Source organism: Trichosurus vulpecula, chromosome 9 (genome assembly GCF_011100635.1).
Source record: "Trichosurus vulpecula isolate mTriVul1 chromosome 9, mTriVul1.pri, whole genome shotgun sequence".
Classification (NCBI taxonomy): Eukaryota; Metazoa; Chordata; class Mammalia; order Diprotodontia; family Phalangeridae; genus Trichosurus; species Trichosurus vulpecula.
This window is the reverse complement of record NC_050581.1, coordinates 10,436,950-10,459,529: the sequence shown is the minus strand read 5'-3', so window position 1 is coordinate 10,459,529 and position 22,580 is coordinate 10,436,950. Positions and strand designations below refer to the sequence as shown.

Below are 22,580 nucleotides of genomic sequence, written 5' to 3'. Positions count from 1 at the left end.
ATAAAATAGGGATGATATCTACCTCCCAGAGTTGTGGTAAGGATCAAAAGAGATTATGTGTGTGTTTGTACATACACACACCCATACACACACATATATATGCACATATAAGTATGGATGTGTTTATATAAAACAGATTATATAGAACATATATACATATGCATGTATATGTATATGTGTGTGATTATACATATACACAATGTATATATTATATACAAGGTTTGAAATATATGTGTACACATACATACGTGTATATACTGTATGAAACTGTATAGTACTATATACTGATATACAAACCTATATTATATGAGCATGTATTTCATGTGAGATTATATAGCAGTATACATCTATATCAAATGAGTTTTATATATATAATCAAATGACTAAATGAAATTTATATATACACATTTGTACTATAGATATAAATATAATTTGATCTATATACATATAATCTCATTTGCTCTTCACTTGATTAGATAAAATCTCATTTGATATATATGCATATATATGTATAAACATGCTTAGCAAATCTTCAAATACTAAACAAACGCTAGCTATCATTATCGCTTCTCCCAGATCGCTTGCAAGGGCAGGCACGGCTGTACTTTTGTCTTTGTATCTCTGCTACCTACTGTAGTACCTGGTACATAGTAGGGAAATGCCGATTGATTGATTGAATGAATGAAAAACTTGAGTTTCAAAGAAACAATTAAGTGACTTGACCTGGTACAGAATAACCTACTGTGTCTGTATCCAAAAGCTTCAAATTTTTAAATGAAAACTAGTTATTTAAAATAAGAATATTTTACATGGACATCATTACCTAGTGAGACAAGTCTAGTGACCATTATGTATTTCCATTGGCTCATACCACTGAAATCCTAAAAAAAGGTAATTTATTTAGACTTCCCAGATGAGGAAACTCTCTTTTTTATTTCAGTTTGACACTTTCTTTGCAACTTTTAGTCTTTGAAAGTTGCCAGGGCACTGAGAGGTTAAGTGACATGCCCAGAATGACAGAGCCAGTGTTTGTCAAAGGCAGGATCTTGAACTCAGATCTTACTGGCTTTAAGGTCAAGTCTGTCAGTTACCCCTTGTTGCATCTCACCTGTACCAGGGAAATCGGAAGTCCAATCCACGTTCCTCTTCCTATTTAGACTTAGAGAATTTTGTCATTGGCTTTGATCTTTATGTATCCTGTACAGATTGAAGTATACCTAAGTTACAGCTGGGCAAAAATTATTTTTAAAGCCTGACTGTAAAACTTTGGCATTCCACTCAGTGTTACATAATACTGCCTATATGCAAGAAGGATGTCGAAGGTCATATTTTACTGGAAAGGGGCGTGAAGGTGTCAACGGAAGAAAAAGGGTGTGGAGAGACTGTATATGGAACACAGCATATCCTGACTATAGTGAGAACATGAGGAAAAGGTAGGAAGAAAGTACATTTAAGTTAATAAGGTGAGAGAGACAGTTAAGAGTTCAGGGCGGTGGTCTGAAAGGCAACGCTGGAAGGAATCAGATTTCAGAGTTGCAGCACTGATTGCAATGAGTCACTAAAGAGCCGGAGACCCTGAGAGCTGCCTTTGTTTCATTCTCCTCCCGATGCAGACTGAGAGACAGCGGATTTCAACTTGTTGCAACTTTTTTCCTCTCTCTCTTCCCTAAGTGCAAGCTCATGCAACAACAGTTTGTTCACTTGGGCTCTTTCAGCAAACTTTTCAAAAATGCTTACAAGGTACAAGTTCTATTTTTTCTTCTTTCTCCTAATGCAGCTTGTCACATACTTTCCATCTTAACCTATTCCTTTTTCTTGACAAACTCTCTTAGGCAGAACTGGGGGTCCTGGGGTTTGTCTGTCCTGCTCTGGCAAGCACTGATTTCTGCTGGCACCCTCGCTGAGACAACAGAAGGTAAGAAATCTTACCCCCTCCACACCCAGACCCTAGTCATTTTTAGATATAATCAGGGAAATGAATGATGTCCAAAACAGCAGGATGGTGATTGTAGAGAATCTAACGGTACTTGCTAACTGTTGTTCCTTAAGGGATTTGGTAAAAGTTACAGGCTGCGACTGCTCTTCATTCCTGAACATAAATGGAGAAGGAGAAAGTGATCTTTCTACATAAGAGAGCTTGTTAGGAAATTATTCACTGGAAGATCCCAGTGTAACATAGAAATGTACTTCCAGTTCATGAAGAATGTTGAGGCTTATAAAATACATCGATGAAGAGAAGCAGACAAGAGGGGAAAAGCTATAATAAGGAATGATGAAGATGGATGCTCGGAATGTTGCAGTAGAGTTGGGTGGAGTGTGTATATATATGTGTGTATATGTATGCCCAGCTCCAGATTGATGCTCCAAGTGAGTATGACTACTGAATGCCATTAGATGATCTCAGTGGATAAAATGGAAAGAATTAAAACGAAAATAAGTTGGTGGAGAAAAAAAATTTCCCTTTCCACATGTGAAATACTTTCCTTTTTATAATGCCCGTAGTGTAGGCTTTCCTTTTGGGGGCATGCTATACCTATGGGCACATCTCTAATAGGCAATGTGTTTTAATTCAATGGGGAATAATTCCAGTGCTCTATTCTCTGAATAATTGTTAAGAAACCCTCCTAATAGTTAACCGTCCCAAAGTGGAATACGCTGCCAGTGACGTTCCTGTCACTGGAGCTTTTCTGGCTGAGGCAAGGGGACCACCTGTTAGAGATGTGGTAGAGTGAATTCACAGCTCAGGCAGAAGTTGGACAAGATTACCTCTGAGGGAGGACGTTTCCAACTCTTGAGCTTTGGGGATTTTTGCTGATGAGTAGGTCAAATAATATTGCATCTCAGAGGAGGTTAGACAGGTTTCTACAATATAAACTCATTTTAGAATATCCTAAAATAATTCTCTCTTTAGAGTAGGGAGCAACCTCAGTGGGAACTGGTAGGTTTTGAGACTGGGGATATCATCAGCTACTCTTACAATGGCATAAGTGAATTTGGGGTCTCCAGCAGGCCAGGAAAGGTAAGGGACAATGAATAAATACACTATGTGGAAAGAGAGGAGATAAGAGAATAAAAACTCTTCTGGAAAAAGCTCCCAAAGTAGTAATGGCAAAGAGGGGTTCTTGTGTATGAATCTATAATAAAGTAGGTATTTATGACAGCCCATTCCATTTTGGATAGCTCAAGGACAGTTTCCCTAAGGACCCATTTGTGAATAAAATGTGGAATTATTCTATCCTGAGGACAGACTGTTACGGTGAATAGTACATCAGAGTCAAGGGACCTGGGTTCAAATCCCAGCTCTTGACACTGTGTGAAACTGGGTAATTACTAAAACTGAGAGTCTGTTTCTTCCTTTTAAAAATGAGAAAAGACCACACACACACACATACACAGACAGAGACACAGACACACACACACACACACACACACACACACAGAGGCATTTAGAATTTTTGCAGAAAATTTCATGTAATTTAGCAAGCCCATGAATCTGTTCACCCAATTCAAGATTCATTCATTCATGTATCCATTTAACAAACATTTGCTATTCCTAGCCCTGTGCTAGATGCTGTAGGGGACTCAGAGGTGTATAAGACACGAAACCTACGTTCCAAAAAAGGGATAGAGATGGAACCTATGTTTTGTCGATAAAGGGAATTCCCAAATGAGGAGACTCCCTCCACCTAGGTAGGTGAGCACCTTTTCTGGAACCCAGAGTCTGTGGCTCTGAGAGGTTGTGTCTTGCCTGGGATCTCTGAGTTGTTAAGGGTCAGAACCTGACTCTGAGGGCAGCTTTCTTTCTACTATGCCATGCTGCTTCTCTCCAGGAAATAAAACCTGTAAAATAACTATTGCATAAGACTTGCTAAATAATATTACAATTTTTGTAAAAACTCTAAATGCCCAAATTTTTTGGCCTTTCTCAAAATGTTTCAGGCTGGATACCTTTTTCTTATATTTTGTTGTTCAGTTGTATCTGACTCTTTGTCGGGTTTTCTTGGCAAAGATACTGGAATGGTTTGCTACTTCCTTCTCCAGTTCATTTTAAGGCGAGCAAATTGAGACAAACAGGGTTAAGTGACATGCCCAGGGTCACGTAGCTAGAAAGCGTCTGAAGTCAGACTTGAACTCAGGTCTTCCTGACTCCAGGCCCAGTGTTCTATCTACTACACCTCCTATCTGCCCTGTTTTTTTAATACAGGGTCTTCATAATATCTTTTTCTTTTTAAAATTGGAAATTTCTAACTTTTAAGGATTTCAGATCTCCAGAAGCCATCTCAATTCTGTCCCTCTCTCACACAGCCTGGAGGTGCTGGTAACATTTTGCTTTGTTTGTCAACGACTGTTGCCAGTTCCACATCCATGCTCTGTTACCATTATCTGGCAACTAATGTCCTTTGAAGTTGGTATACTATAAACCTCTCATGAATCCCTTCTAAGATGCTAGCCCCTAGCTCAGAGTCTTTCTCTCTACTTCTTCCCCTGAAATCATATGTGAAGATTTCAGTATCTACCTTAATAACCTTTCTAGGAAACCGATCCTCACAGTCTCTTGAATGCCTTAACTCTTGTGACTTCTAACTTCCATCTGTTTCAGCTACCCACCAGGATGCTTACGCCTTAGCTCTTTACATCACTCAAAAATATTTCATCATCAAGACCTGAAATTTCTCTCACTAACCAATCTCTTGTCTGTTCACCTCTTCTATACTTTACTTCTTCTATACTAGTTCTTTACTTCATTGTGACCTTTTTCAGTGTTATTTGATGAGACTAAAGGGCTTTCATATAACCACTTTCCTTTAATTCAGACTACAAATATGCCTGGGTTTTCCCTCTTCTAAAAGAAAATGATCCATTAACCCCACTACTTACTAAAGCTGTTGTCCTGTTTCCGTCTTCTCCTTTCCTGCCAAATTTCTAGAAGAAACATTCAAAGCTTCCTGGCACTTGTTTCAGCAATCTGGCTAGCCAACAACAACCAGTTCACAGAATGCTGCAAGCCCAGGTTCTTTTGATCTGCTTTACTAAGAAAAGCAAAGTTAAGGGGTTAACAAGCTTATTTTAATCCAGCATACAAATAGCATTCACACAGTTCAGGGGAAAGAACCAGCACCCTGAACTTCAGAGCAAATACAAACAAATTACAAACAGACCAAATACAATTCATAGTTACCAAAGAGCATCAACATCTGAGTTCAGCAGGAGGGATCTTAATTGCAGCTGCCCAGAGTCTCCACATCAGCGCACCACCAAGAGTGAGAGCCCCTAAGCAAATAGCTCTGTCTTCTCTTTTTATGCAGTTTCAGACGTCGTCAAACGTCATCTGAGTGACCAGAACTTAGGCTCCTTCGATTGGCTCTGGTGTTAGCACCTCCCTTCACTGGCCCCACCTGGAGCCCCACCTTAGTTACCAATTCACACCCACATAGGCTTAGCACCTAATAGGGGTTTGGGTCTGGGGCACAGCACCTAGTAAGACTCCATCAAAGACACTTAATCATTTTAAAACAGTAAGGAGGTCCCAACCTAATTGACATTACAGCACTTCTACCTTATTTCTCTACCTGTTGCAATTTGACTTCTTTCCCAACCACTCTAATAAAACACAGCTCTCTGCAAACACAATAGTGTCCTTTTTATTGCTAAAGCTAAATGTCTCAGTTTTCTATCTGTATGGGTAGGACAGTAGAAATAGAAGTAGTAAATACGGCAGAAAGAATAGTCAGCTTTATGTCCTAGTTCTGCCACTTACTAGCCATGATCACTTGGGCAAACCATTTAACATCACCGACTCTGTTGCCTTGTGCTCAAGTAAACAAATGTATGCAAAGTGTCTTTAAATCATGAATTACTATTCAAAGGTGAGCCATCATTCTCATATTCTTCCTTCTTGATGTCATTGTAGCATTTGACTTTGTTGAGGACCTTATGCTTCTTAATAGTCTCTCCTCTCTTTGCTTACATGATGGTACTCACATGATCCTCCACCTCCCTCTGATCACTGCTTCTGTTTTCTTTGTTGGTTTCCCATTCTCATCCTTCTAAAATATGGATCTCTCTTCTCTTCCTCTCCTTTTCTCTCTCCTCCTTTCTTCTCTCATCCTTTAATTTCTTCTCTTTTCTTCTCCCCTCTTTTCCTTCCTCTCCTTCATTTTCTCTCCTCCCCCAATCTCTATACTTTCTCCCTTGGTTATCCCATCCATTCCCAAGGAGTCAATTATCACCTCTGCAGATGATTTCCAAACCTAAGTCTCTATCTATCTCTCCTCCAAGGTATAGTCCATTAGTTCTTACTGCTTGCTGATTATTTTCTCCAGGATTTCAAGTGCCAGGTGGCACCATAAACTTGCTATGTCCATAACTGAACTTCTTGTCTTCCCCTCAAAACCTGACAGTCCCACTTAATGTCCCTGTTTCTGTTGATAGGCATTCTAAACCCTCGGTTGTCTTTAATACCCCCAATCTCCCTCCCTGTCCCTTTGTCTCTCTGTTTCTGTCCCTATATTCCTCACTCTGTCCCTTTCTGTATCTCTGTCTCTGTCTTTCTCTGTCTCTCTCTCTCTCTCTCTCTCTCTCTCTCTCTCTCTCTCTCTCTCTCACACACACACACACACACACACACACACAGACACACATACACACACCATGTCCAATCTATTGTCACATCTCACCAATTCAACCTTACCAGAAAGTCTCAATTTGGTCTCCATCTTTCCACTCCTATTGCAACCATTCTTAGTTCAGGCCTTCATCTTTTCTTGATGACACTACTGCTGTAGTTTCCTGTTTGTCTAGCTTCTGGTTTAACCCTTCTCTAATCCATCCTTTGTGTCATTTTCTGGGAAACATAGTTCAGTGGACCTCAGTTTGACTCCTAGATCTGCTCCTTACAACTGTGTGATCTTGGGGAAATCAGTTAATGTTTCTGGGTCTTTCTATCTTTATCTATGAAATAAATGGATTATACTGAATGACCTCTGAGGTCCCTTCCAGCTTGAAGACTATGATCCTATAAATACACCATTAAGAAAATATTGCTCCTCCCCTTAAAATTCAGTGACTTCTTGTTCCCTAATGAGTAAGTTATAGACTGCTGAAGCTGACATTTGAGGTCCTTCACAATCTTTTTTCATCCTTTTCTATCCCACATTGCACCCACTCTAGACTCCTTTCCATGCCCTGTTCTCTCTCTCCCCTCTTTTGTCTCCTTGCGTCTATCCTCGATGACCAAAGTCAACTTTCCTTGGTCTATTTTGAAGTCCTTCCTGTTGTTTAATGGCTAACTCAAATAGTACATTCTTTTTTGAAGTCTTCCCCAACTAACCTAGGTGAAAGTGGGTTTTCCATCATCTAATTTCTGATAGCGCTTTGCCTGGACAGCTCCTTTGCACTTCTCTCTCTTTTTGTATCTTAATGTACTAATGTCATCATTTCTTCCCTATTAAACTATGAGTTCTTTAAGATCAGGTTCAGTGTCATATCATTTATTTTCCTTTAATATGTAGCTCAAGAACCATCCTCTGAATGAAGTTTTTCGTGATCCCTTAACTACTAATACCCTCCCTCTCAAACTATCTTGCAGTTAACTTCTTCAAATTTGTTTATATTTGTTCACTTCATGTTTATGCTATATATAAAATTGTCTCCTCCATTTTGTAATTTTATGATGTAAACTCTTTGTGAGTGTGGGATTGTTTTATTCTTTGAACTTGTATTCTCAAATTCTAGTACATAGTACACAGTAGGTACTTAATAAATGCATTTTGATTAATTGATTGATTTTATTCCCAGTGCTTAGCATAACACTTTTTGAAAAGTAGATACTTGAGAAATGTTTGTTGAATTTGGAAAATAGAAAACATCTGGTTGTTTCTAGTCATGAACAAGGAATCTTGTAATAGTAGGTATAGATGTCAAGCCTATTTTCAATAGGATATAGTTGAATTTTGTATATAATAGCCATTTTATATTTGTCACAGAATCTGAAAAAAAGTGATGGTTGTACATGTCATGGAGTTCTCTTAAAATGTAAATGTTTGCATTTAGATACTCCTTAGAGATTCAGAGATAAGTTTGTGGCACACTGTGTTGGTAAGCAAAATGGCCTTTGTTTTCTTTCAGTAATTCAGTGTATTTCATTGAGCCTTACTAGGTGCTAAGCCCCAGGCCCAAAGCCCTATTAGGTGAGGAACCTATGTGGGTGTGGATTGGTGACTGGGGTGTGGCCCAAGGTGGGGCTGGCTAAGGGGAGGTGCTAACTCCAGAGCCATGCGCTTGAGTCTTACTAAGTGCTAAGCCCCAGGTTCTAACCCCTATTAGGTGTTAACCTAACCTATGTGGATGTGAACCTCCCAGGGTCCTAAGGGGAGGGGCTGACTCAAGAACCAATCACCAGAGCCTAAGTTCTGGTCATTCAGATGATGTTTGATGACATCTGAAGCCCTATAAGAAGAGAGGACAGAGCCATTTGCCAGGGCTCTCACTCGAGATGGTGTTGATGCAGAGGCTCTGGGCAGCTGTAGCTAAGGGTCCTCCAGCTTGAAACCTGGATGCTGAGACTTTGTTAAACTCTGGTAACTACATATTGGGATTTGAATCAGACAAGGTCTGTCTGTTGATGTTTCTACTTTGTTTGTATTTGTTCTGAAGGTCAGTGTGCTTTTTTCCTTGAACTAAGTGAATGATATTTGTATGCTGAATTAAAGTAAGCTTGTCAAACCCCTTCACGTAGCTTTCCTTAGTTTTAAGCAGATCAAAAGAACCTGTGCTTTTGTGGTGTGCTTGTTGTTGGGGTTGTGTTGGTCTTATAAGCCCACAACAGCTGCTGGCCAGATTGTTGAAACACACACCTGTGACCTAAAGGTTAAAAGTTCAAAAGAACCTTGTGAGGAACCCCTACATAAGCCTTAAGTCCATCAAAATGGCACATTTGCTTTCCTTCCAGGCCGAGGATGATCTATGCTCTTGGATTACAAATCCATCTTCTATAAAACTTTTCTGACATTTGTGATATTAGCAGATAAGTTGTCTCAGAGAGCTATTTTGGGATCTTCTGATTTGTGTAACACTGCCTGAGGGCCTCCAGAGAGCTAGGGTCCAGGTCACTTTGGGAGAATTATCAGTTCTGTCATTCCTAGTCCTCACCCAGACAATCTTGGCAAATCATTGTGACACCAACTGTGCAAGTGCACAGTTCACAGAGTGAAAGACAGGTAGTTTTATTGAAATCTTAAAAGAAAGAATATAAAACAAATGCCTAACAGAGTCTTTGGAGAACAAAGGAATCTCCCCGCACCCCCACCTTTCCCATAAGCAACTCTCTCCTCAAGATCTTTGTTGATTCTCAGTCATAGGATTACTGTCCTGAAAAGTCAGGTAATTCATCTTCCAGCATGCTGCTCCTCCTAGGTGTTGTCAGATGGGGCACCTCCTGCAGCCCCTTTCTGGCTCCTCTGGCAGTCCTATGTCACTCTCAACATGGAGCATCAAGTGCCTCTTTCCACTGTGGATGTCCATCGCTACTCAGCAAATCTTCTTTAGTTGTTGGGTGAAATGTTTGCGACCACAGAAGAAAAGGCCTACAGGTTTGTACCATCTATCAGTAGATATAGTTTTTGGTCCATTAGAGTATAACATTGCCTCATTAGAACTAAGGACCTTTTTTACTGGAACTAGTGGTCCTTTGTATCACATGTGCTAAATTCTAAACTCACAAAAGTTTGCCCAAGGAACAAAGACTTATTGCCTTACCACTTCAGGAAAGTTCCTGTCAAAAACTCCATGTTCAGGTGTGGTGATTCCAAAGATTGCTGTCCTTTCTACATCTGAGATCTGACAGAGAGCTCACCTTCCATTCTGAGGAAGCATACCCCACTTGTTTGGGAACAAACAAAGTAAGACTCTCCAACTTCTCCCTAATTATATTTTTTTAAAAATTATTGACCCATTTTGCTTTTACAAAGCATTAATTCCCAAATATAACCCCTCCTTTTATCTCTGTTGCTGCACCTAGCCTTTCCTCGTAACAAATATTGAAAAGAAAAACAACAGTCAGCAAAATCAACCAACAAATCCATGGAATAACGGCATCAACAACATTCCGTAGCTATAATAAAACATCTCTCTAAGGAAAGGAAGGAAGCCCCTTCTCTCATCTCTTCCCCACGGCAAAGCTTTGCCATTATAATTACATAGTATTCAGCTTCATCTTATTCATCTTTCTGCTTAAATTGTGGCAGCCATTGTGTGTGTGTGTATGTTGTTTTCCTGGTTCTGCTTACTTCACTCTGAATCAGTTCGTTTAAGTCTTCCCATGTTTCTCTGAAGCTAATTATCTTTATTAAATAATGAAGAATCTCTAGTAGGCAATTAGGTGGGATTACTTAACTCATTCAGGGATGTTACTATATGCCTGATTAAGGTAGAGGAGATGGTGAAATGTGCATTCTCTATGTCCTTCAATATGCGCTCCTTTAGGAGACTCCACGAAATTTGGATGAAGGGGAGAATGAAAAGGTGAGAGAAAAGGTCCTAGCAGTTGCTAAAACTATACAGAAGTAAGGTATGATAGCTGAATAAATTGGCTGAATGGAAGCGCTGAGTTTGTGAGGAGTTGAGGAACCAATATCTTCACAAGCTGAGATCACTCATTTTGGTCAAACAGCTTCAACTTGGCATCCATACCCAAGACTCATTTCTCAAATCCTGCACTCGATTTTCTCCTCATTATATGGCACCGTGTATGAGTTATGCTACCAAAAGGTGATTGACAAATATTTGGTCTTTGTTACACAACAGAGAAGTGACTGCTTTTCTTCTCTCAAGCAAACATGATAATATTCCACATAAGAAGCCTCTCTCAGTGCAGCTTTTTCATGACACATACTTTTAAATTTAATTTCAGGTTTAAATGCCTTGAGTAGGTGGCTCCCTTTCATGTTCAATTTTCCCCATCCATCAGGATAGGAGCTACTGGTTTAAGAAGTGAAATTACTTTGATTCATCTGAGGTTTCCAATTGTACACTGGCATTTAATGATAATTAAACTCCCCTTTTCTCTTCATTTTGTAGGGAGGATTGCTTTGAATAAGTTGTATTGGTTGCTTTTGTGATGGTTTTTAGCTAATTTACTTTTGCTTCTGCCACAAAAGCCCTGTTGTGATGCTTTCTTATGTTATAAAGACAATTTAGAATTCTTTGAGACGATTCCAATGGCCAGTGAATGCCAGCAGGCCCTACGAAACTAGAAAGACTCTGAGTAGGGGGCTGGCAGTGACCTGTTGATAGGTTCTCTGAGGACCAGGCTAGCTAAAAGAAAGAGTATGATGTAGTGGTAGACCTGCCAGGGTCCTGCTGGGTCCATGTCAGGAAAATCTAGATTCAAGTATCTTCTCTTCATTTTACTAGTCTTTAATTTTGAAGTTAAAATCTCTTTCCCTCTGAAAGTCTGAGCCTCAGCTGCATCATCTGTAAAATGGGGTTAACAGTACCTGCACTATTGTACCTTTGAGAGTTTTTGTGAGGCTCAAAGGAGGCAATGGACAGCAAGCGCATTGAAAACTTTAAAGCATTGCCTAAATGTATTTGGAGAGCTTCACCAACAGGTGATGATTGATTTTGGCCAGGGAGACCCATGAAGGTGTGGAAATCGTTAATATTTGCCAACATACTCAGAGAAATTCTGAATTCTTGAAGGTCTGAAGCATTTCTGTCTGGTTGATGGTCAATTTTAAATTTGTTCAGTTGTTCCAATTGTGTCTGATGCTTCATGACTCCATTTGGGGTTTTCTTGACAGAGATACTGGAGTGGTTTGCCATTTCCTTCCCCAGCTCATTTTAAATATGAGGAAACTGAGGTAAATAGGATTAAGTAACTTGCCCAGGGTCATACAGCTAGAAAGTATCTGAGTCCCAACTTGAACTCAGGTCTTCCTGACTCCAGGCCCTGCTCTCTATTCACTGTGCCACCTAGCTAATTTTCAATAAGCCACATGTTAATTATCTACTTCATGTATAATCTGCAGAAAATCCCAGGTTGGTTTGCCTCCCAGCCGTTTTCTGGACTATTTTCCTCTGTCTATCAGCCAGGATACTTTTGCTCAGGGAACTCAAACTGCCCTAGTATTAGTCCAAGTCAAACATAATTAAGAAGCTAGGTCCAGTTAAAAAAATTCTGTGTTATATTTCAATCCCATTAGAAATGACTTTGGGCTATTCCATGCTGCCAGTGTCATCCACTAGTGTGGGTAATGTATATCGATAGAAGCATGCTTTTCATCATAATGGAAGGCTATGTTAATGTTCAAATCTATGTTAAGGTTTCTACAGAGGAGGCATGTGACATCTGATACCTATAATCTTTGTTACTAGGGGAGGCTGGGGTTACTGGACTGCTTAAACTGGGGGGTTCTGAGCCACAGGAGGCCTAAAGTTGATCAAGGATCCCCACTAAGTTTGACACCAACATGGTGGGCCCTGGGGAACAAGGGGACACCAGACTGCTTAATGAGGGGTGAACTGGCCTTGGTCAAAAAAGAAGCAGATCAAAGCTCACACACCAATCAACATGGGCTGGGCCCATGAGTGGCTGCTATACTTCCAGTCTCAGCAATATAGACTCAGTTTCAAAAACAAAACAAAATCTATTTAAAAAAAAAACTGAACCTAGGAGTCTTGGTCAGGTATCAGTTGAACCACACCCCTCTATAAGGAGTCCCTTATAGCCCTTCCTGTCTCTGATTCATCAGGAGCTTGATCGATGCTTTATTGAAGTCAAGGATGCAGTTTTACTTTCTGATTTTCATACAGAGTGATGCCCATTTTAAAAGGGGCCATCTGACCATGTCTTTCAGACTGTGCAACTAAGTAAGCTCATTGTTTCAATGTGGTTGGGAGCTCCATGGGTGTTTAAGAGTGCCATTATCCATGTGCTTCATTGGGATAACCACAAAACAAATATTATAGGAGAGCAGTGATTTTCAGTAATAAGTGTGCCCAATACACAAGTCCCCAAGTGAGCAGTTTCAGTTTTCTTTGATACTTATAAATGAATTCTGGCATTAATGACAAAGGAGCCTGATGCCAAAGAGGATTTAAAGTCTGAGTTATGTGACTGAGGTTGCTGGCTCCTAGGCAAGATTAGGCAATGCTCTCTGTCATAGCCCTTTGTTTGGTCTTTATATTAGATGAAAACGAATTTCTATATTCATCTTTAGTCATTGCAAATTCGCTTAAATGACTAGTAATGCATTCTAAGCATGACCACCCCCCACAAGTGTCACGTACCTCTTTGTTTTTGCAAAATTATCTGCGTTTATGTCTTATCCCCCCACTGAGTTCAACCTCCCTACCTTGTTTTTCTTGTCTGAATCCTGATTTCTAAGGATGTGCTATAGAAAATTCCTTGTTGAGTAAATTCCTTCTACTTTTTACAGGTTAGCAATTATTCATCAACTTGTAGTCTTAAGAGAGTTGCACGGGGCACCTAGAGGTTGTGTGGTTTGCCCAGGAGCACATAGACATAAGGTATTTGAGACAGGACTTGAATCCAAAACCAGGTTGTCCTCCCTCTGAGGTGAGCTCTCTATCCATGGCGTCATGCTCTGTCCAATGTAATATCTAGTCTTTGAATTTCTACCAGGGTAAAAGTACTATGTGGGTGTACAATGTTCTGTGGGTGCTTAGTAAATGTTTGTTGAATGAATAAGTAATTGGGAAGAAGCAGAATCACATAAATATAAAGAACATAAGAATACCCGAATTTGTGGTTGGAAGTGATGTCAAAGGTCACCTGGTCCTAACTCTCCACCCAGTTTTTGAATCTCTCTACAAATAGCATTCCAAGAACCCAGAATTGCAGAGTTGGAAGGAATCTCAGAGGATGTCTAAACTTAACCAAGGATTTCCTCAACGTTTCTGACAAGTGGTTATCCAAACTTTAGTCAGAGACTTCCAGTGAGAGAGAACCCACCACCTTCTGAGGCAGACCCTTCTACTTTAGGATAGCTCTTATTAAGAGGAAGGGTTCCTGACCCCTACCCCAATCAAGAGGTCATTATTTATTACTAAATATGACCAAATAGTACTTAGTAATATTTTATATTTACATAGAATTCCATGATTTCCCTAATAGACTTGAGGATTTTTACTACTAGAAGCCTTCTCAGTCCATGCTGATGCAGAGAATATGTTGAGAAACAGTTGAAAGATAACAAATACCAACATATACACATTGACCTTTATTTTATGTATTGAATAGAATTCTGGACTTGAAATCGGGATGACCACAGTTTGAATCTTACCTCAGGCACTTACTGGCTCCATGTTCCTGGACAAGTCACCTAATGAATTCTAAGTCCCAGTTTCCCTATCTATAGAAATTGGGAATAATGATTGCATATTCATGATGATTCGAAGGAAAGGGAGAAAGTACTAGCGACTGAGGAGATCGGGAAAGACTTCTATGTGAGGGGTCACCTGAGCTAGTCCTTGAAAGAATCAAGGAATTTTATGAGACCTAGATGTGGAGCAACGGCATTTTAAGCATGGGCAAAAAAGGCAAATAGGTAAGAAATGGAATGCTGGTTTCAGAGGAGAACAAATATATAGAAGTTAGGCTGGGACATGGAATATACGAGAGGAACAAATGTGAAATAAATTTACAATCTGTGCTATATGCATTTTCATCTACTTTATTTTTATAGTGTGCCTGGTAATACTGGTGCCTTCCCCATTACTGTGGAAATCCATAGCTCTGGTCCACTGGGGAGGATTTGTTGTATTTGAGGACATTGTACAATACAATGAAATCTGTGAAGGACTCAGATGATACACATAAAGCAGTTGAGAATGTGGATGTGGTCTAGAGGCTCTGGACAGATGTCATGTTGGAGAAATAGATGTTGGAGTCATCTGTATAAAGATGATAACTGAAGATATAGGAGTAGAAGACATCATTGAATGTTTAATATAATGGATATGTAGAACCTATATCAGATTGCATGCTATCTTGGAGAGGGGGGAGGAGAGGAAGGGGGAGAAAATTTAAAACTTAAAAGCTTTTGGAACTGAATGTTCTAAACTAAAAATTAATTAATTAAAACTTTTTAAAAGTAAAGATAAATAAAAATAAAAAAATTTTGCTCCCCTCCCCCAAAAAAGAAAGACATTATTGAGGCACAAAAAGAGACTGAGGATTGAGCCTCTGCCCTCTGTAGGAGTTGCATAGGAAATGGTGGGCCAAACAGATTGAGAAAGAGTTGTAAGAGAGAGGAGCAAAAGTGACGGTGTGGCCAAGGCAAGAGAAAGTTTTGAGATTCACACAGTCAAATACCACAGAAGGTGGGAACAGAGAAATCATTTAGTTGGTAATTAGGAGGCTATTATTGACCTTTGAGAGGTCTGAATGTGACACCTCAAAAATGAAGAGAACACACTACTGTGGATTGGCTATGGTCAAGTAAATGGGACTGTCATCGTCCTCACTCCTTCTGGACACTCCTTTTTGTTGCTCTAAGACTGAGTTAGCTGTTTTGGCCACCATGTTATACTTCTAGCTCATATTGAGCCATCAGTCCATTGGAACCCCTAGATAATTTTTCATGTGAACTTCATTCTAGCCATATTTACCCTGTCCTATGCTACTGCAGTCATTTGTTTTCTTTTTGTTTTTAATCCGAGTAGAGAGCTTCGTATTTATCTCAATTAAATTTTATCTTATTAGCTTCCACCTGGCTGTCAAGGGCGTATTGGATCACCATTCCATTTTGTCATGTAGCAGCTCTCCCTTCTAGTTTCATGTCCTCTGCAACTTTGATAAACAAGTCATTATGACTTCACCCGAAACATTGATAAAATGTGGAAAATGTCCAAGGAGTGAATTAAGGAACTCCACTAACCAAATCTCTCCAGTGGAGTCTCCATTCTTACCAACATACTTTCAGTTCAACAAAGATGTGAGTCAACAAATATTTATCAAGCACCTGCTCTTTATGAGACACTGTGCTAGGTGCTGGGAATACAGAAACAATGATGAAATAATCCCTGGCCTCAAGGAGCTTACAGTCTGCTACTGCAGATAGTATAAACATGCACAGAAGCAAATAAGTACAAAGTAATGCAAAGTAATTTCAATAGACAGAGCGCTAAGGACTACGGGAAACAGTAATAGCTAGTTCTGGTTCTTTTCCTTTGGTCAAGCTGTGTTCCCAAGGGCCAACCCAAGGATGAGTTGTGTGTATTTCCTACCTGCTATAGAAAAGAACATCCCCTCCCCACCAAATCACCGCTTTTCAAGAAGATTAGGGAAGCTAGCTCCATTATTCAGGGGGTAACCAAGTGAGCCAATTCACTTTCATACCCTTTATGGTTTTGTATAGTTCAATGATGCTTCAACTCTACCGATTCACCTAACTCTTTTAAAGTTTGTGAAAGCCTCATCTCACAATACTGTTAAACAGGTAGTACACGTCTCTATTTTAGAGATGACGAAACTGAAGCACAAAGAGATTAAATGACTAAATCACAGTGTGAGAGTCGAGACTTGAACCCAGGTCTTCCGACTCCAGGCTCCGCACTCATCTCATCACAGTGCCTTCCAGACTAATGGAAATATGAAAAGCAGATAGCTGCTTTTTCATTTCTCAGACTGAACTCAACTGTGTGAAAAGGATGGTCAGTGCTGTCAGAGGCATGCTCTGAAAAATCCAATGATCCCTTCCAGTTAGCCTGGGTGCCTCCAGTCCATTCCCAAAAGGAATAGTTGTATATCTTCAAATTGTACTTCATTCTAAATTAAACAAGACACAGCATATTTCAAAATATGGCTTTGGGGTGTTAACTGCTGCACACACTGTTACCATCAAGTCCATTCTGACGTCGTAGCTGGTGGACTGTATTCAGAATACAAAACAGACCCAATTTGCTTTGACACCACACCATGGAGTAGGATAATCTGTATCAGTGATGGAAATATTTGGTAACAGGTGTAGAATGAATTTCTGAAGTCTTTTGTTTCTCCCCAGCTTTATTTAAGTCACTATGCATAAACAACAATTTTGGACTGCTGCAAACAGCATATTTGCTAAATGACTTAATTTATAGCCTCGTCTTTTGTCCCTCAAAATTTGTCACACTCAAATGCATGAGCGGTGGCTGTTGCTGGCTTTTGTGAAGAACAAATTTTGCCTCTGCATCTTGCGAGCTGAAATCACATGCCCTTGTTTCACACTTCTCTGTCTATCTTGTGTCTTGGCGCCCGGACACATACATATCTGTTTAGATATCTTGAGGCTCATTCACAAGATTCGTTCTGGGCATACCTGCCAAATTAGAAGAGATTTAGGAAAAGTATGTCCCTTTCAGTTGCCAGAATGACCACTTTCACATTGCATTCCCAATCTAAGCTTAGCTCGTTTTCATGGCTGATGAGAGGATTTAGGGATAATGTAACAGGCAATGCCATGAAATTAAATCCTGGGTCTCTTTTCCCACTGCTGACCATGGGAATGCCATTGTATTGACCTTGTATGGTGGAGGGGGAGGGACTTTAGGGGAGAATAGGAAAAGGACCCTCCTCTTTTATTGTTTTTAAGCAATACAAAGGCTGCTTGGGTGATAGCTACAACTAAGATAAAAGGGAATAAAATAGAACTTTTCTTCAACAAGAAGTTCTTGAGTCTTTACATGATGGTGCTAAGTGATCCAAGAGGCAATAGAATTTATTATTATTGCCGTAGATTCATAAGTCTAGAGCTGAGTCGCACCAGAGGCCACCTATTCCAGAGTCCTTATTTTTACAGATGGGGAAACTGAGGCCCAGGGAGGTTAAGTAGCTTCCTCAAGGTTACAAAAATTTGAAAATTTTGAACCCAGTTCGCCCGCCTTCAGAACCAAAGTTCTTTCCACTGCACTATACTGTCTCCTTGTTTAATTGGGGAGGGGGGAGGGAGGGAATGACGTATTGTGAAACTATTAGCAAACAAGTGAGAAATATGAGCTCCTTCCCCTACCATCCCCTAGAGTCTCAGCTCTACACCTCACCCTATCCCTAAACAAGCTAGAATGCAATGGCATTCCCATGGTCAATAGTGGGTAAGGGGAATCCTTTTCAATCTGCTTTTTTGGGACCCATGATTTAATTTTATGGCATTGCCTGTTGTATATCCCCCAATCCCCTCATCAGCAATGAAGAAGAGCTGAGCTTAGGTTAAATATGACACAAAATAATAACCCCTAACATTTATATAGGATTTTGTAGTTTCTCAGACCATCAGTGGGAGGTAGGGTGGAAGAGTATTACGACCCCAAGGCCATACAACTGGTAAATGACAAGAACTTAAGACTACTTCTATTTCCAATATACCTTAAGACAGGTCAAGGAAGGAGAGATCAATGTGGTTTTCAAAAGCCTTTTCCTATGGAGGAAATCCTTCCCAGGAGGTGGGATGTGTGGGGTTAAGAGATGTGGACAGGACTGGCAAAGGGAGTAGTAGAAAGGACCCTTACCCAAGACAATTATTATCTAAGTGTAATGGAGATCTGTCTAGCAGCAGTTTGAGCAACTACTCCATAAACTCAGACAGTGTAGATAAGCAATCCCAAGACTCAGGATCTATAAATTCACTTCTACCCCGACCCAATTTGTGGCATGTTCTTGAGATTCTAAAGAAGAGGAACCAGAATGATACGGAAAGTATCCAGAACTAGGGCTTTAGGAAGGAACTAGGGATGTTTAGCCCAGAGCATAGAAGACTTAAGGGAGATACGATAGCTGTCTTCAGATACTTGAAGGACTCATGTTTGAGAGATTACACCGGGGGTGAGGAGGGACCCTTCAGCCTCAAGGCCACATGTGGCTCTGTAGGTCTTTGGGTGTGGCCTTTTGAATGAGTCCAAGTTTTACAGAACAAATTCTTTTATTAAGGGGATTTGTTCTGTGAAATTTGGATTCAGTCAAAGGGCCACACTTGAGGACCTAGAGGGCCACCTGTGGCCTCTAGGCCACAGGTTCCCCACCCCTGGATTATGCCTGTCCATTATTTTAGATGGAGAAACTAGGACCTGTGAGCAGATATTACAAAGTGACAAATTTTGACTCAAAATAAAGAAGTTTTCTGATAATTAGAGCTATCCTTATAGGGTAATGAGTCTCTTGTCCCTGAAAATGGTCAAAAACAAACTGGATGAACGCTTCTAGGCATGTTGCAAAGGGAATTTCTGCATGGGAGAAGTGGAGTTATAACACATGGTCTGTAAGATCCCTAATAATTCTAGGATTTTGTAATGATTTTCTTTCAAAATCAGTGTGAGGAACATATGACTCTATTATTTGCCTTGACTCTTCTTAAGACAGTAAAAACCTGCACAGGATAGGAATTGTCAAGTCCATTCCTCCCCTGTCTTGGGTATGTTGGGGACAGGGCTGATAGTGGGATGAGAACAGCATAAGCAGGCTCTCAATCTCCCCTACTGGCTTAGCATAGATGAGGAAGGATTACAGTTTCTTAACCACACTCATGCACAATCCTGTAATGGGGTGGTGGCATTGCAGCCTATGTTTTTCCAGTCTCCCAGTCCAAGTGGATCAGGGAGTGCCCGGGACTCAACCATGGCTGGGGCAAGGTGGAATCGCCAGAGTGTGCGTGCATCTGACAGCTCAGATGTGGCAATACTTTCCATCCAGCCCATTCCTGGACTGTCTTCGTGCTGAGCACAAGCTGCCCCAAGAGGAAGCTGGTTGTTCTGTGGTTGCATAAGTTGATGTACTTCCCCAGCATCAGCCATTCTGGCTCAGGCATCACCCCCTCTGGTGGGGATGATAGGGTACCATCAGGCTCCACAGATTCAGCAACACGTGATGTTGTCCTGGTCTCTTGTCAAGTTTCATGTGCCTCTAAGGGCTCGAAAGGATTTTAATTATTGCTAGGAACTATTTCAAGCAGTAAGGGGAAATTCCATTTATTTTATTATTATAGGATCATAGGTTTGGAATAAGAGAGAGGGGAAAACTTAGGGAGCAAGGGTTCTAACCCCCCTCATTTTATGAAAAAGGAAACTGAGGCCCGGAGAGGTTATTTAACATGCTTAAAGTCACACAGCTATGTCAGAGCCAAATTCAGATCCAGGTCCTCTGATTCCTGATTCAGACTTCTTTGCATTATACTAAACGTCATCTATAATAAGAACAATCTCAACATTGGAGGAGTTAACCAGCTCAGTGGACTGAGCATCAGATGTGAAGTCTGGAAGATCTGAGTTCAAATCTAACTTCAGACTAGCTATGTGACCCTGGGGAAGTTATTTAACTTTTGCTTGCCTCAGTTTCCTCATTTATAAAAAGGGTGATGATAACAACACCTACCTCCCAGAGCTGTTGTGAGGAGCAATAAGATAACAAAAGCGCTTGGCACAGTGCCGGGCACATAGTAAGCCACTGTATAGATGTTAGCTCTTGTTATTAGCTTTTATTTATAATAATCACCATCATTATATCAATAGTACACTTCAACATTTGTTAAAGAGCTATCATGTACATGGAGCTGTTGTTTTAAAACTCAGTATCCCACAGACTGTGATAGAGAGCCAGAGCCACAGCTATTATCTGTACCTCTAGGAGATGGTTCAGTACATGGAAAGCACTTTGTGCCAAGGTCACACAGCAAAGAGGTATATCAGAGATCAGATACGATCTCATGTCTCTGAACTCCAAGTCTAGATCTCTTCCCACTCTATTCCACGACTGTCCGTATCTGCTTAATTTTTCTAATGACATTTCTGCTACAAGCTACATTCCCTACTCTGGTTAGAAGGCCTTGCTCCCTGGTGCCATACATTCCTGCTACTTCCTTCATCCCTACCACTTTGAGGACATTCTCCCCCTCTCCCATTAATATCACCTTAGGGAAAGATGCAAAATGCTCTGCATTCCACACTCAGAGAAAATTGAGCTTCAGTGGGAAAGTGAGATGGCCTGAGCTAAATGGAGTCACTGTCAGAAGCAGCTGCGGATTTCAGAAATTTTCATGGTAAAACAGGCAGAACTAGGGCCACTTTCCAGGAAACAGTCCCCTTGAGAAAATGGAGGCAGAGGAGATTTATGATTTTAGCTAGAGAAGGGAATATTGAACTAGCAGTCAATCACTAAACATTTATTAAGAGCCTAGAATGTGTTGGGCCCTTTGCTAGATACTGAAAGGAAGACAAAAATGAAACAGTCCTTAAGGAGATCATTCTAATTGGAAAGAGAATACACACACATATAAGTCCATCAGTAAGTAATTACTGCTGGGGATATCATGAGATCCAGGACATTGCACCCTCTCCTTGTATGCAGACAGACTGGGTTCAGTACTAGGAGGGAACCCAATCCTCAAAGAGAGGGATAGGACTCTTTTGTCTTGGTGTGTCTTTATATTCCCATTCCAGGTACCTGGGAAAAATACGTTAAGCACAGATTTGGCTAATGTCTACAGTCTCTCCAAAGGGGGAGGGAGTGAAAAGATCCTCAATTTACAATATGAGTCAGGAATGGGACAGCTATTTATTTCCTCCCCACAAAAGAAATGCTAAACACAAAGACTCACAAGCTTACATTCACAAAGAATTAAAACAGGACATGTATAATAGAGCTGAAGTATGTTCCACATAAAGAGAATAAGGTTGAGAGCCAGGGCCAACTTCCATACTCCTGGTGCTCAGGAGTCCCCTAAGTCAAATATCTTAGGATCCAGACTAGAATTTGAAAAGTCAGTATTCCTGTGTTATTCACTAGCACCTTTTCTCTCCATCGTCTCATAAGCCTGCACAGTCTGCATGGATGGTTAATTAACCTGTGCAAGTATTAAATCCCAGCTTTTTGCTTGCAGTATCCTACTAAAATTTTGAATAAGGTGGAATTAGTTACAGTCAGTGCTGAGATTCAAATAAGGGTTGGTGAGTGTAGACATACCAGAGTCACGGTGCCCGCTTTCCTGTTGACACCAACAACTTTCTCAGGGAATCTCAAGCTCACTGTGATGTAGCCCAGGTATGACTAACTAATAAATAATCCTAATAATAATGATAATAATCGCTACCGCTTACATATGTCTACTAGGCGGAAGGCATCGTGCTAAGCACTTTACTCATTTTATGGGATGTCCCTCAGAGCTGTCCTTGTGAGACCAACAACTGTGCAAGGCGGGTCTCGTTGTTATCCTTATTTTAAACTTCCTCGTTTGATTTTTATTATATTTTATTTTTTATTATCTTATTTTAAATGCAAGGAAAAAGAAGCAACTATTGACTTGCCCAAGAATCACATGACTACTAGGTATCTGGGGCTAGATTTGAACTAAGCTCTCCCTAATTCGAGGCCCAGAGCCCTATTCATTACCTCACCTAGCTGTCTCATACTCAATCCATCAAGTCCTGTCATAGATGGTAAAGGTATTTTTTCAAATGTCTCAGAACGATTGGAAAAGTTTTGTTAATTTGAGATCTGTTGCCCAAAATAGCGATGTAGTTCCATTCTCAATCTGTGCCATCGATTCTGCGTAGGATCTCATACGTTCAGGTAGAATAGACTCATAAGGACA

The 22,580-nt window shown here is 40.4% G+C and overlaps 1 protein-coding gene across 1 annotated transcript in view; it reads left to right on the top strand.

The window, feature by feature from the left end:
* Nucleotides 1-1,629: 1,629 nt before the first annotated feature.
* COL15A1 (collagen type XV alpha 1 chain) overlaps nt 1,630-22,580 on the top strand; it is a 196,740-nt gene continuing 175,789 nt past the window's right edge. Inside the window, exons 1-2 of the mRNA XM_036737445.1 lie at nt 1,630-1,740; nt 1,833-1,915. Coding sequence (XP_036593340.1) covers nt 1,730-1,740; nt 1,833-1,915 — 94 coding nt within the window. The 5' untranslated portion in view covers nt 1,630-1,729. The remainder of the gene's footprint in view (nt 1,741-1,832; nt 1,916-22,580) is intronic.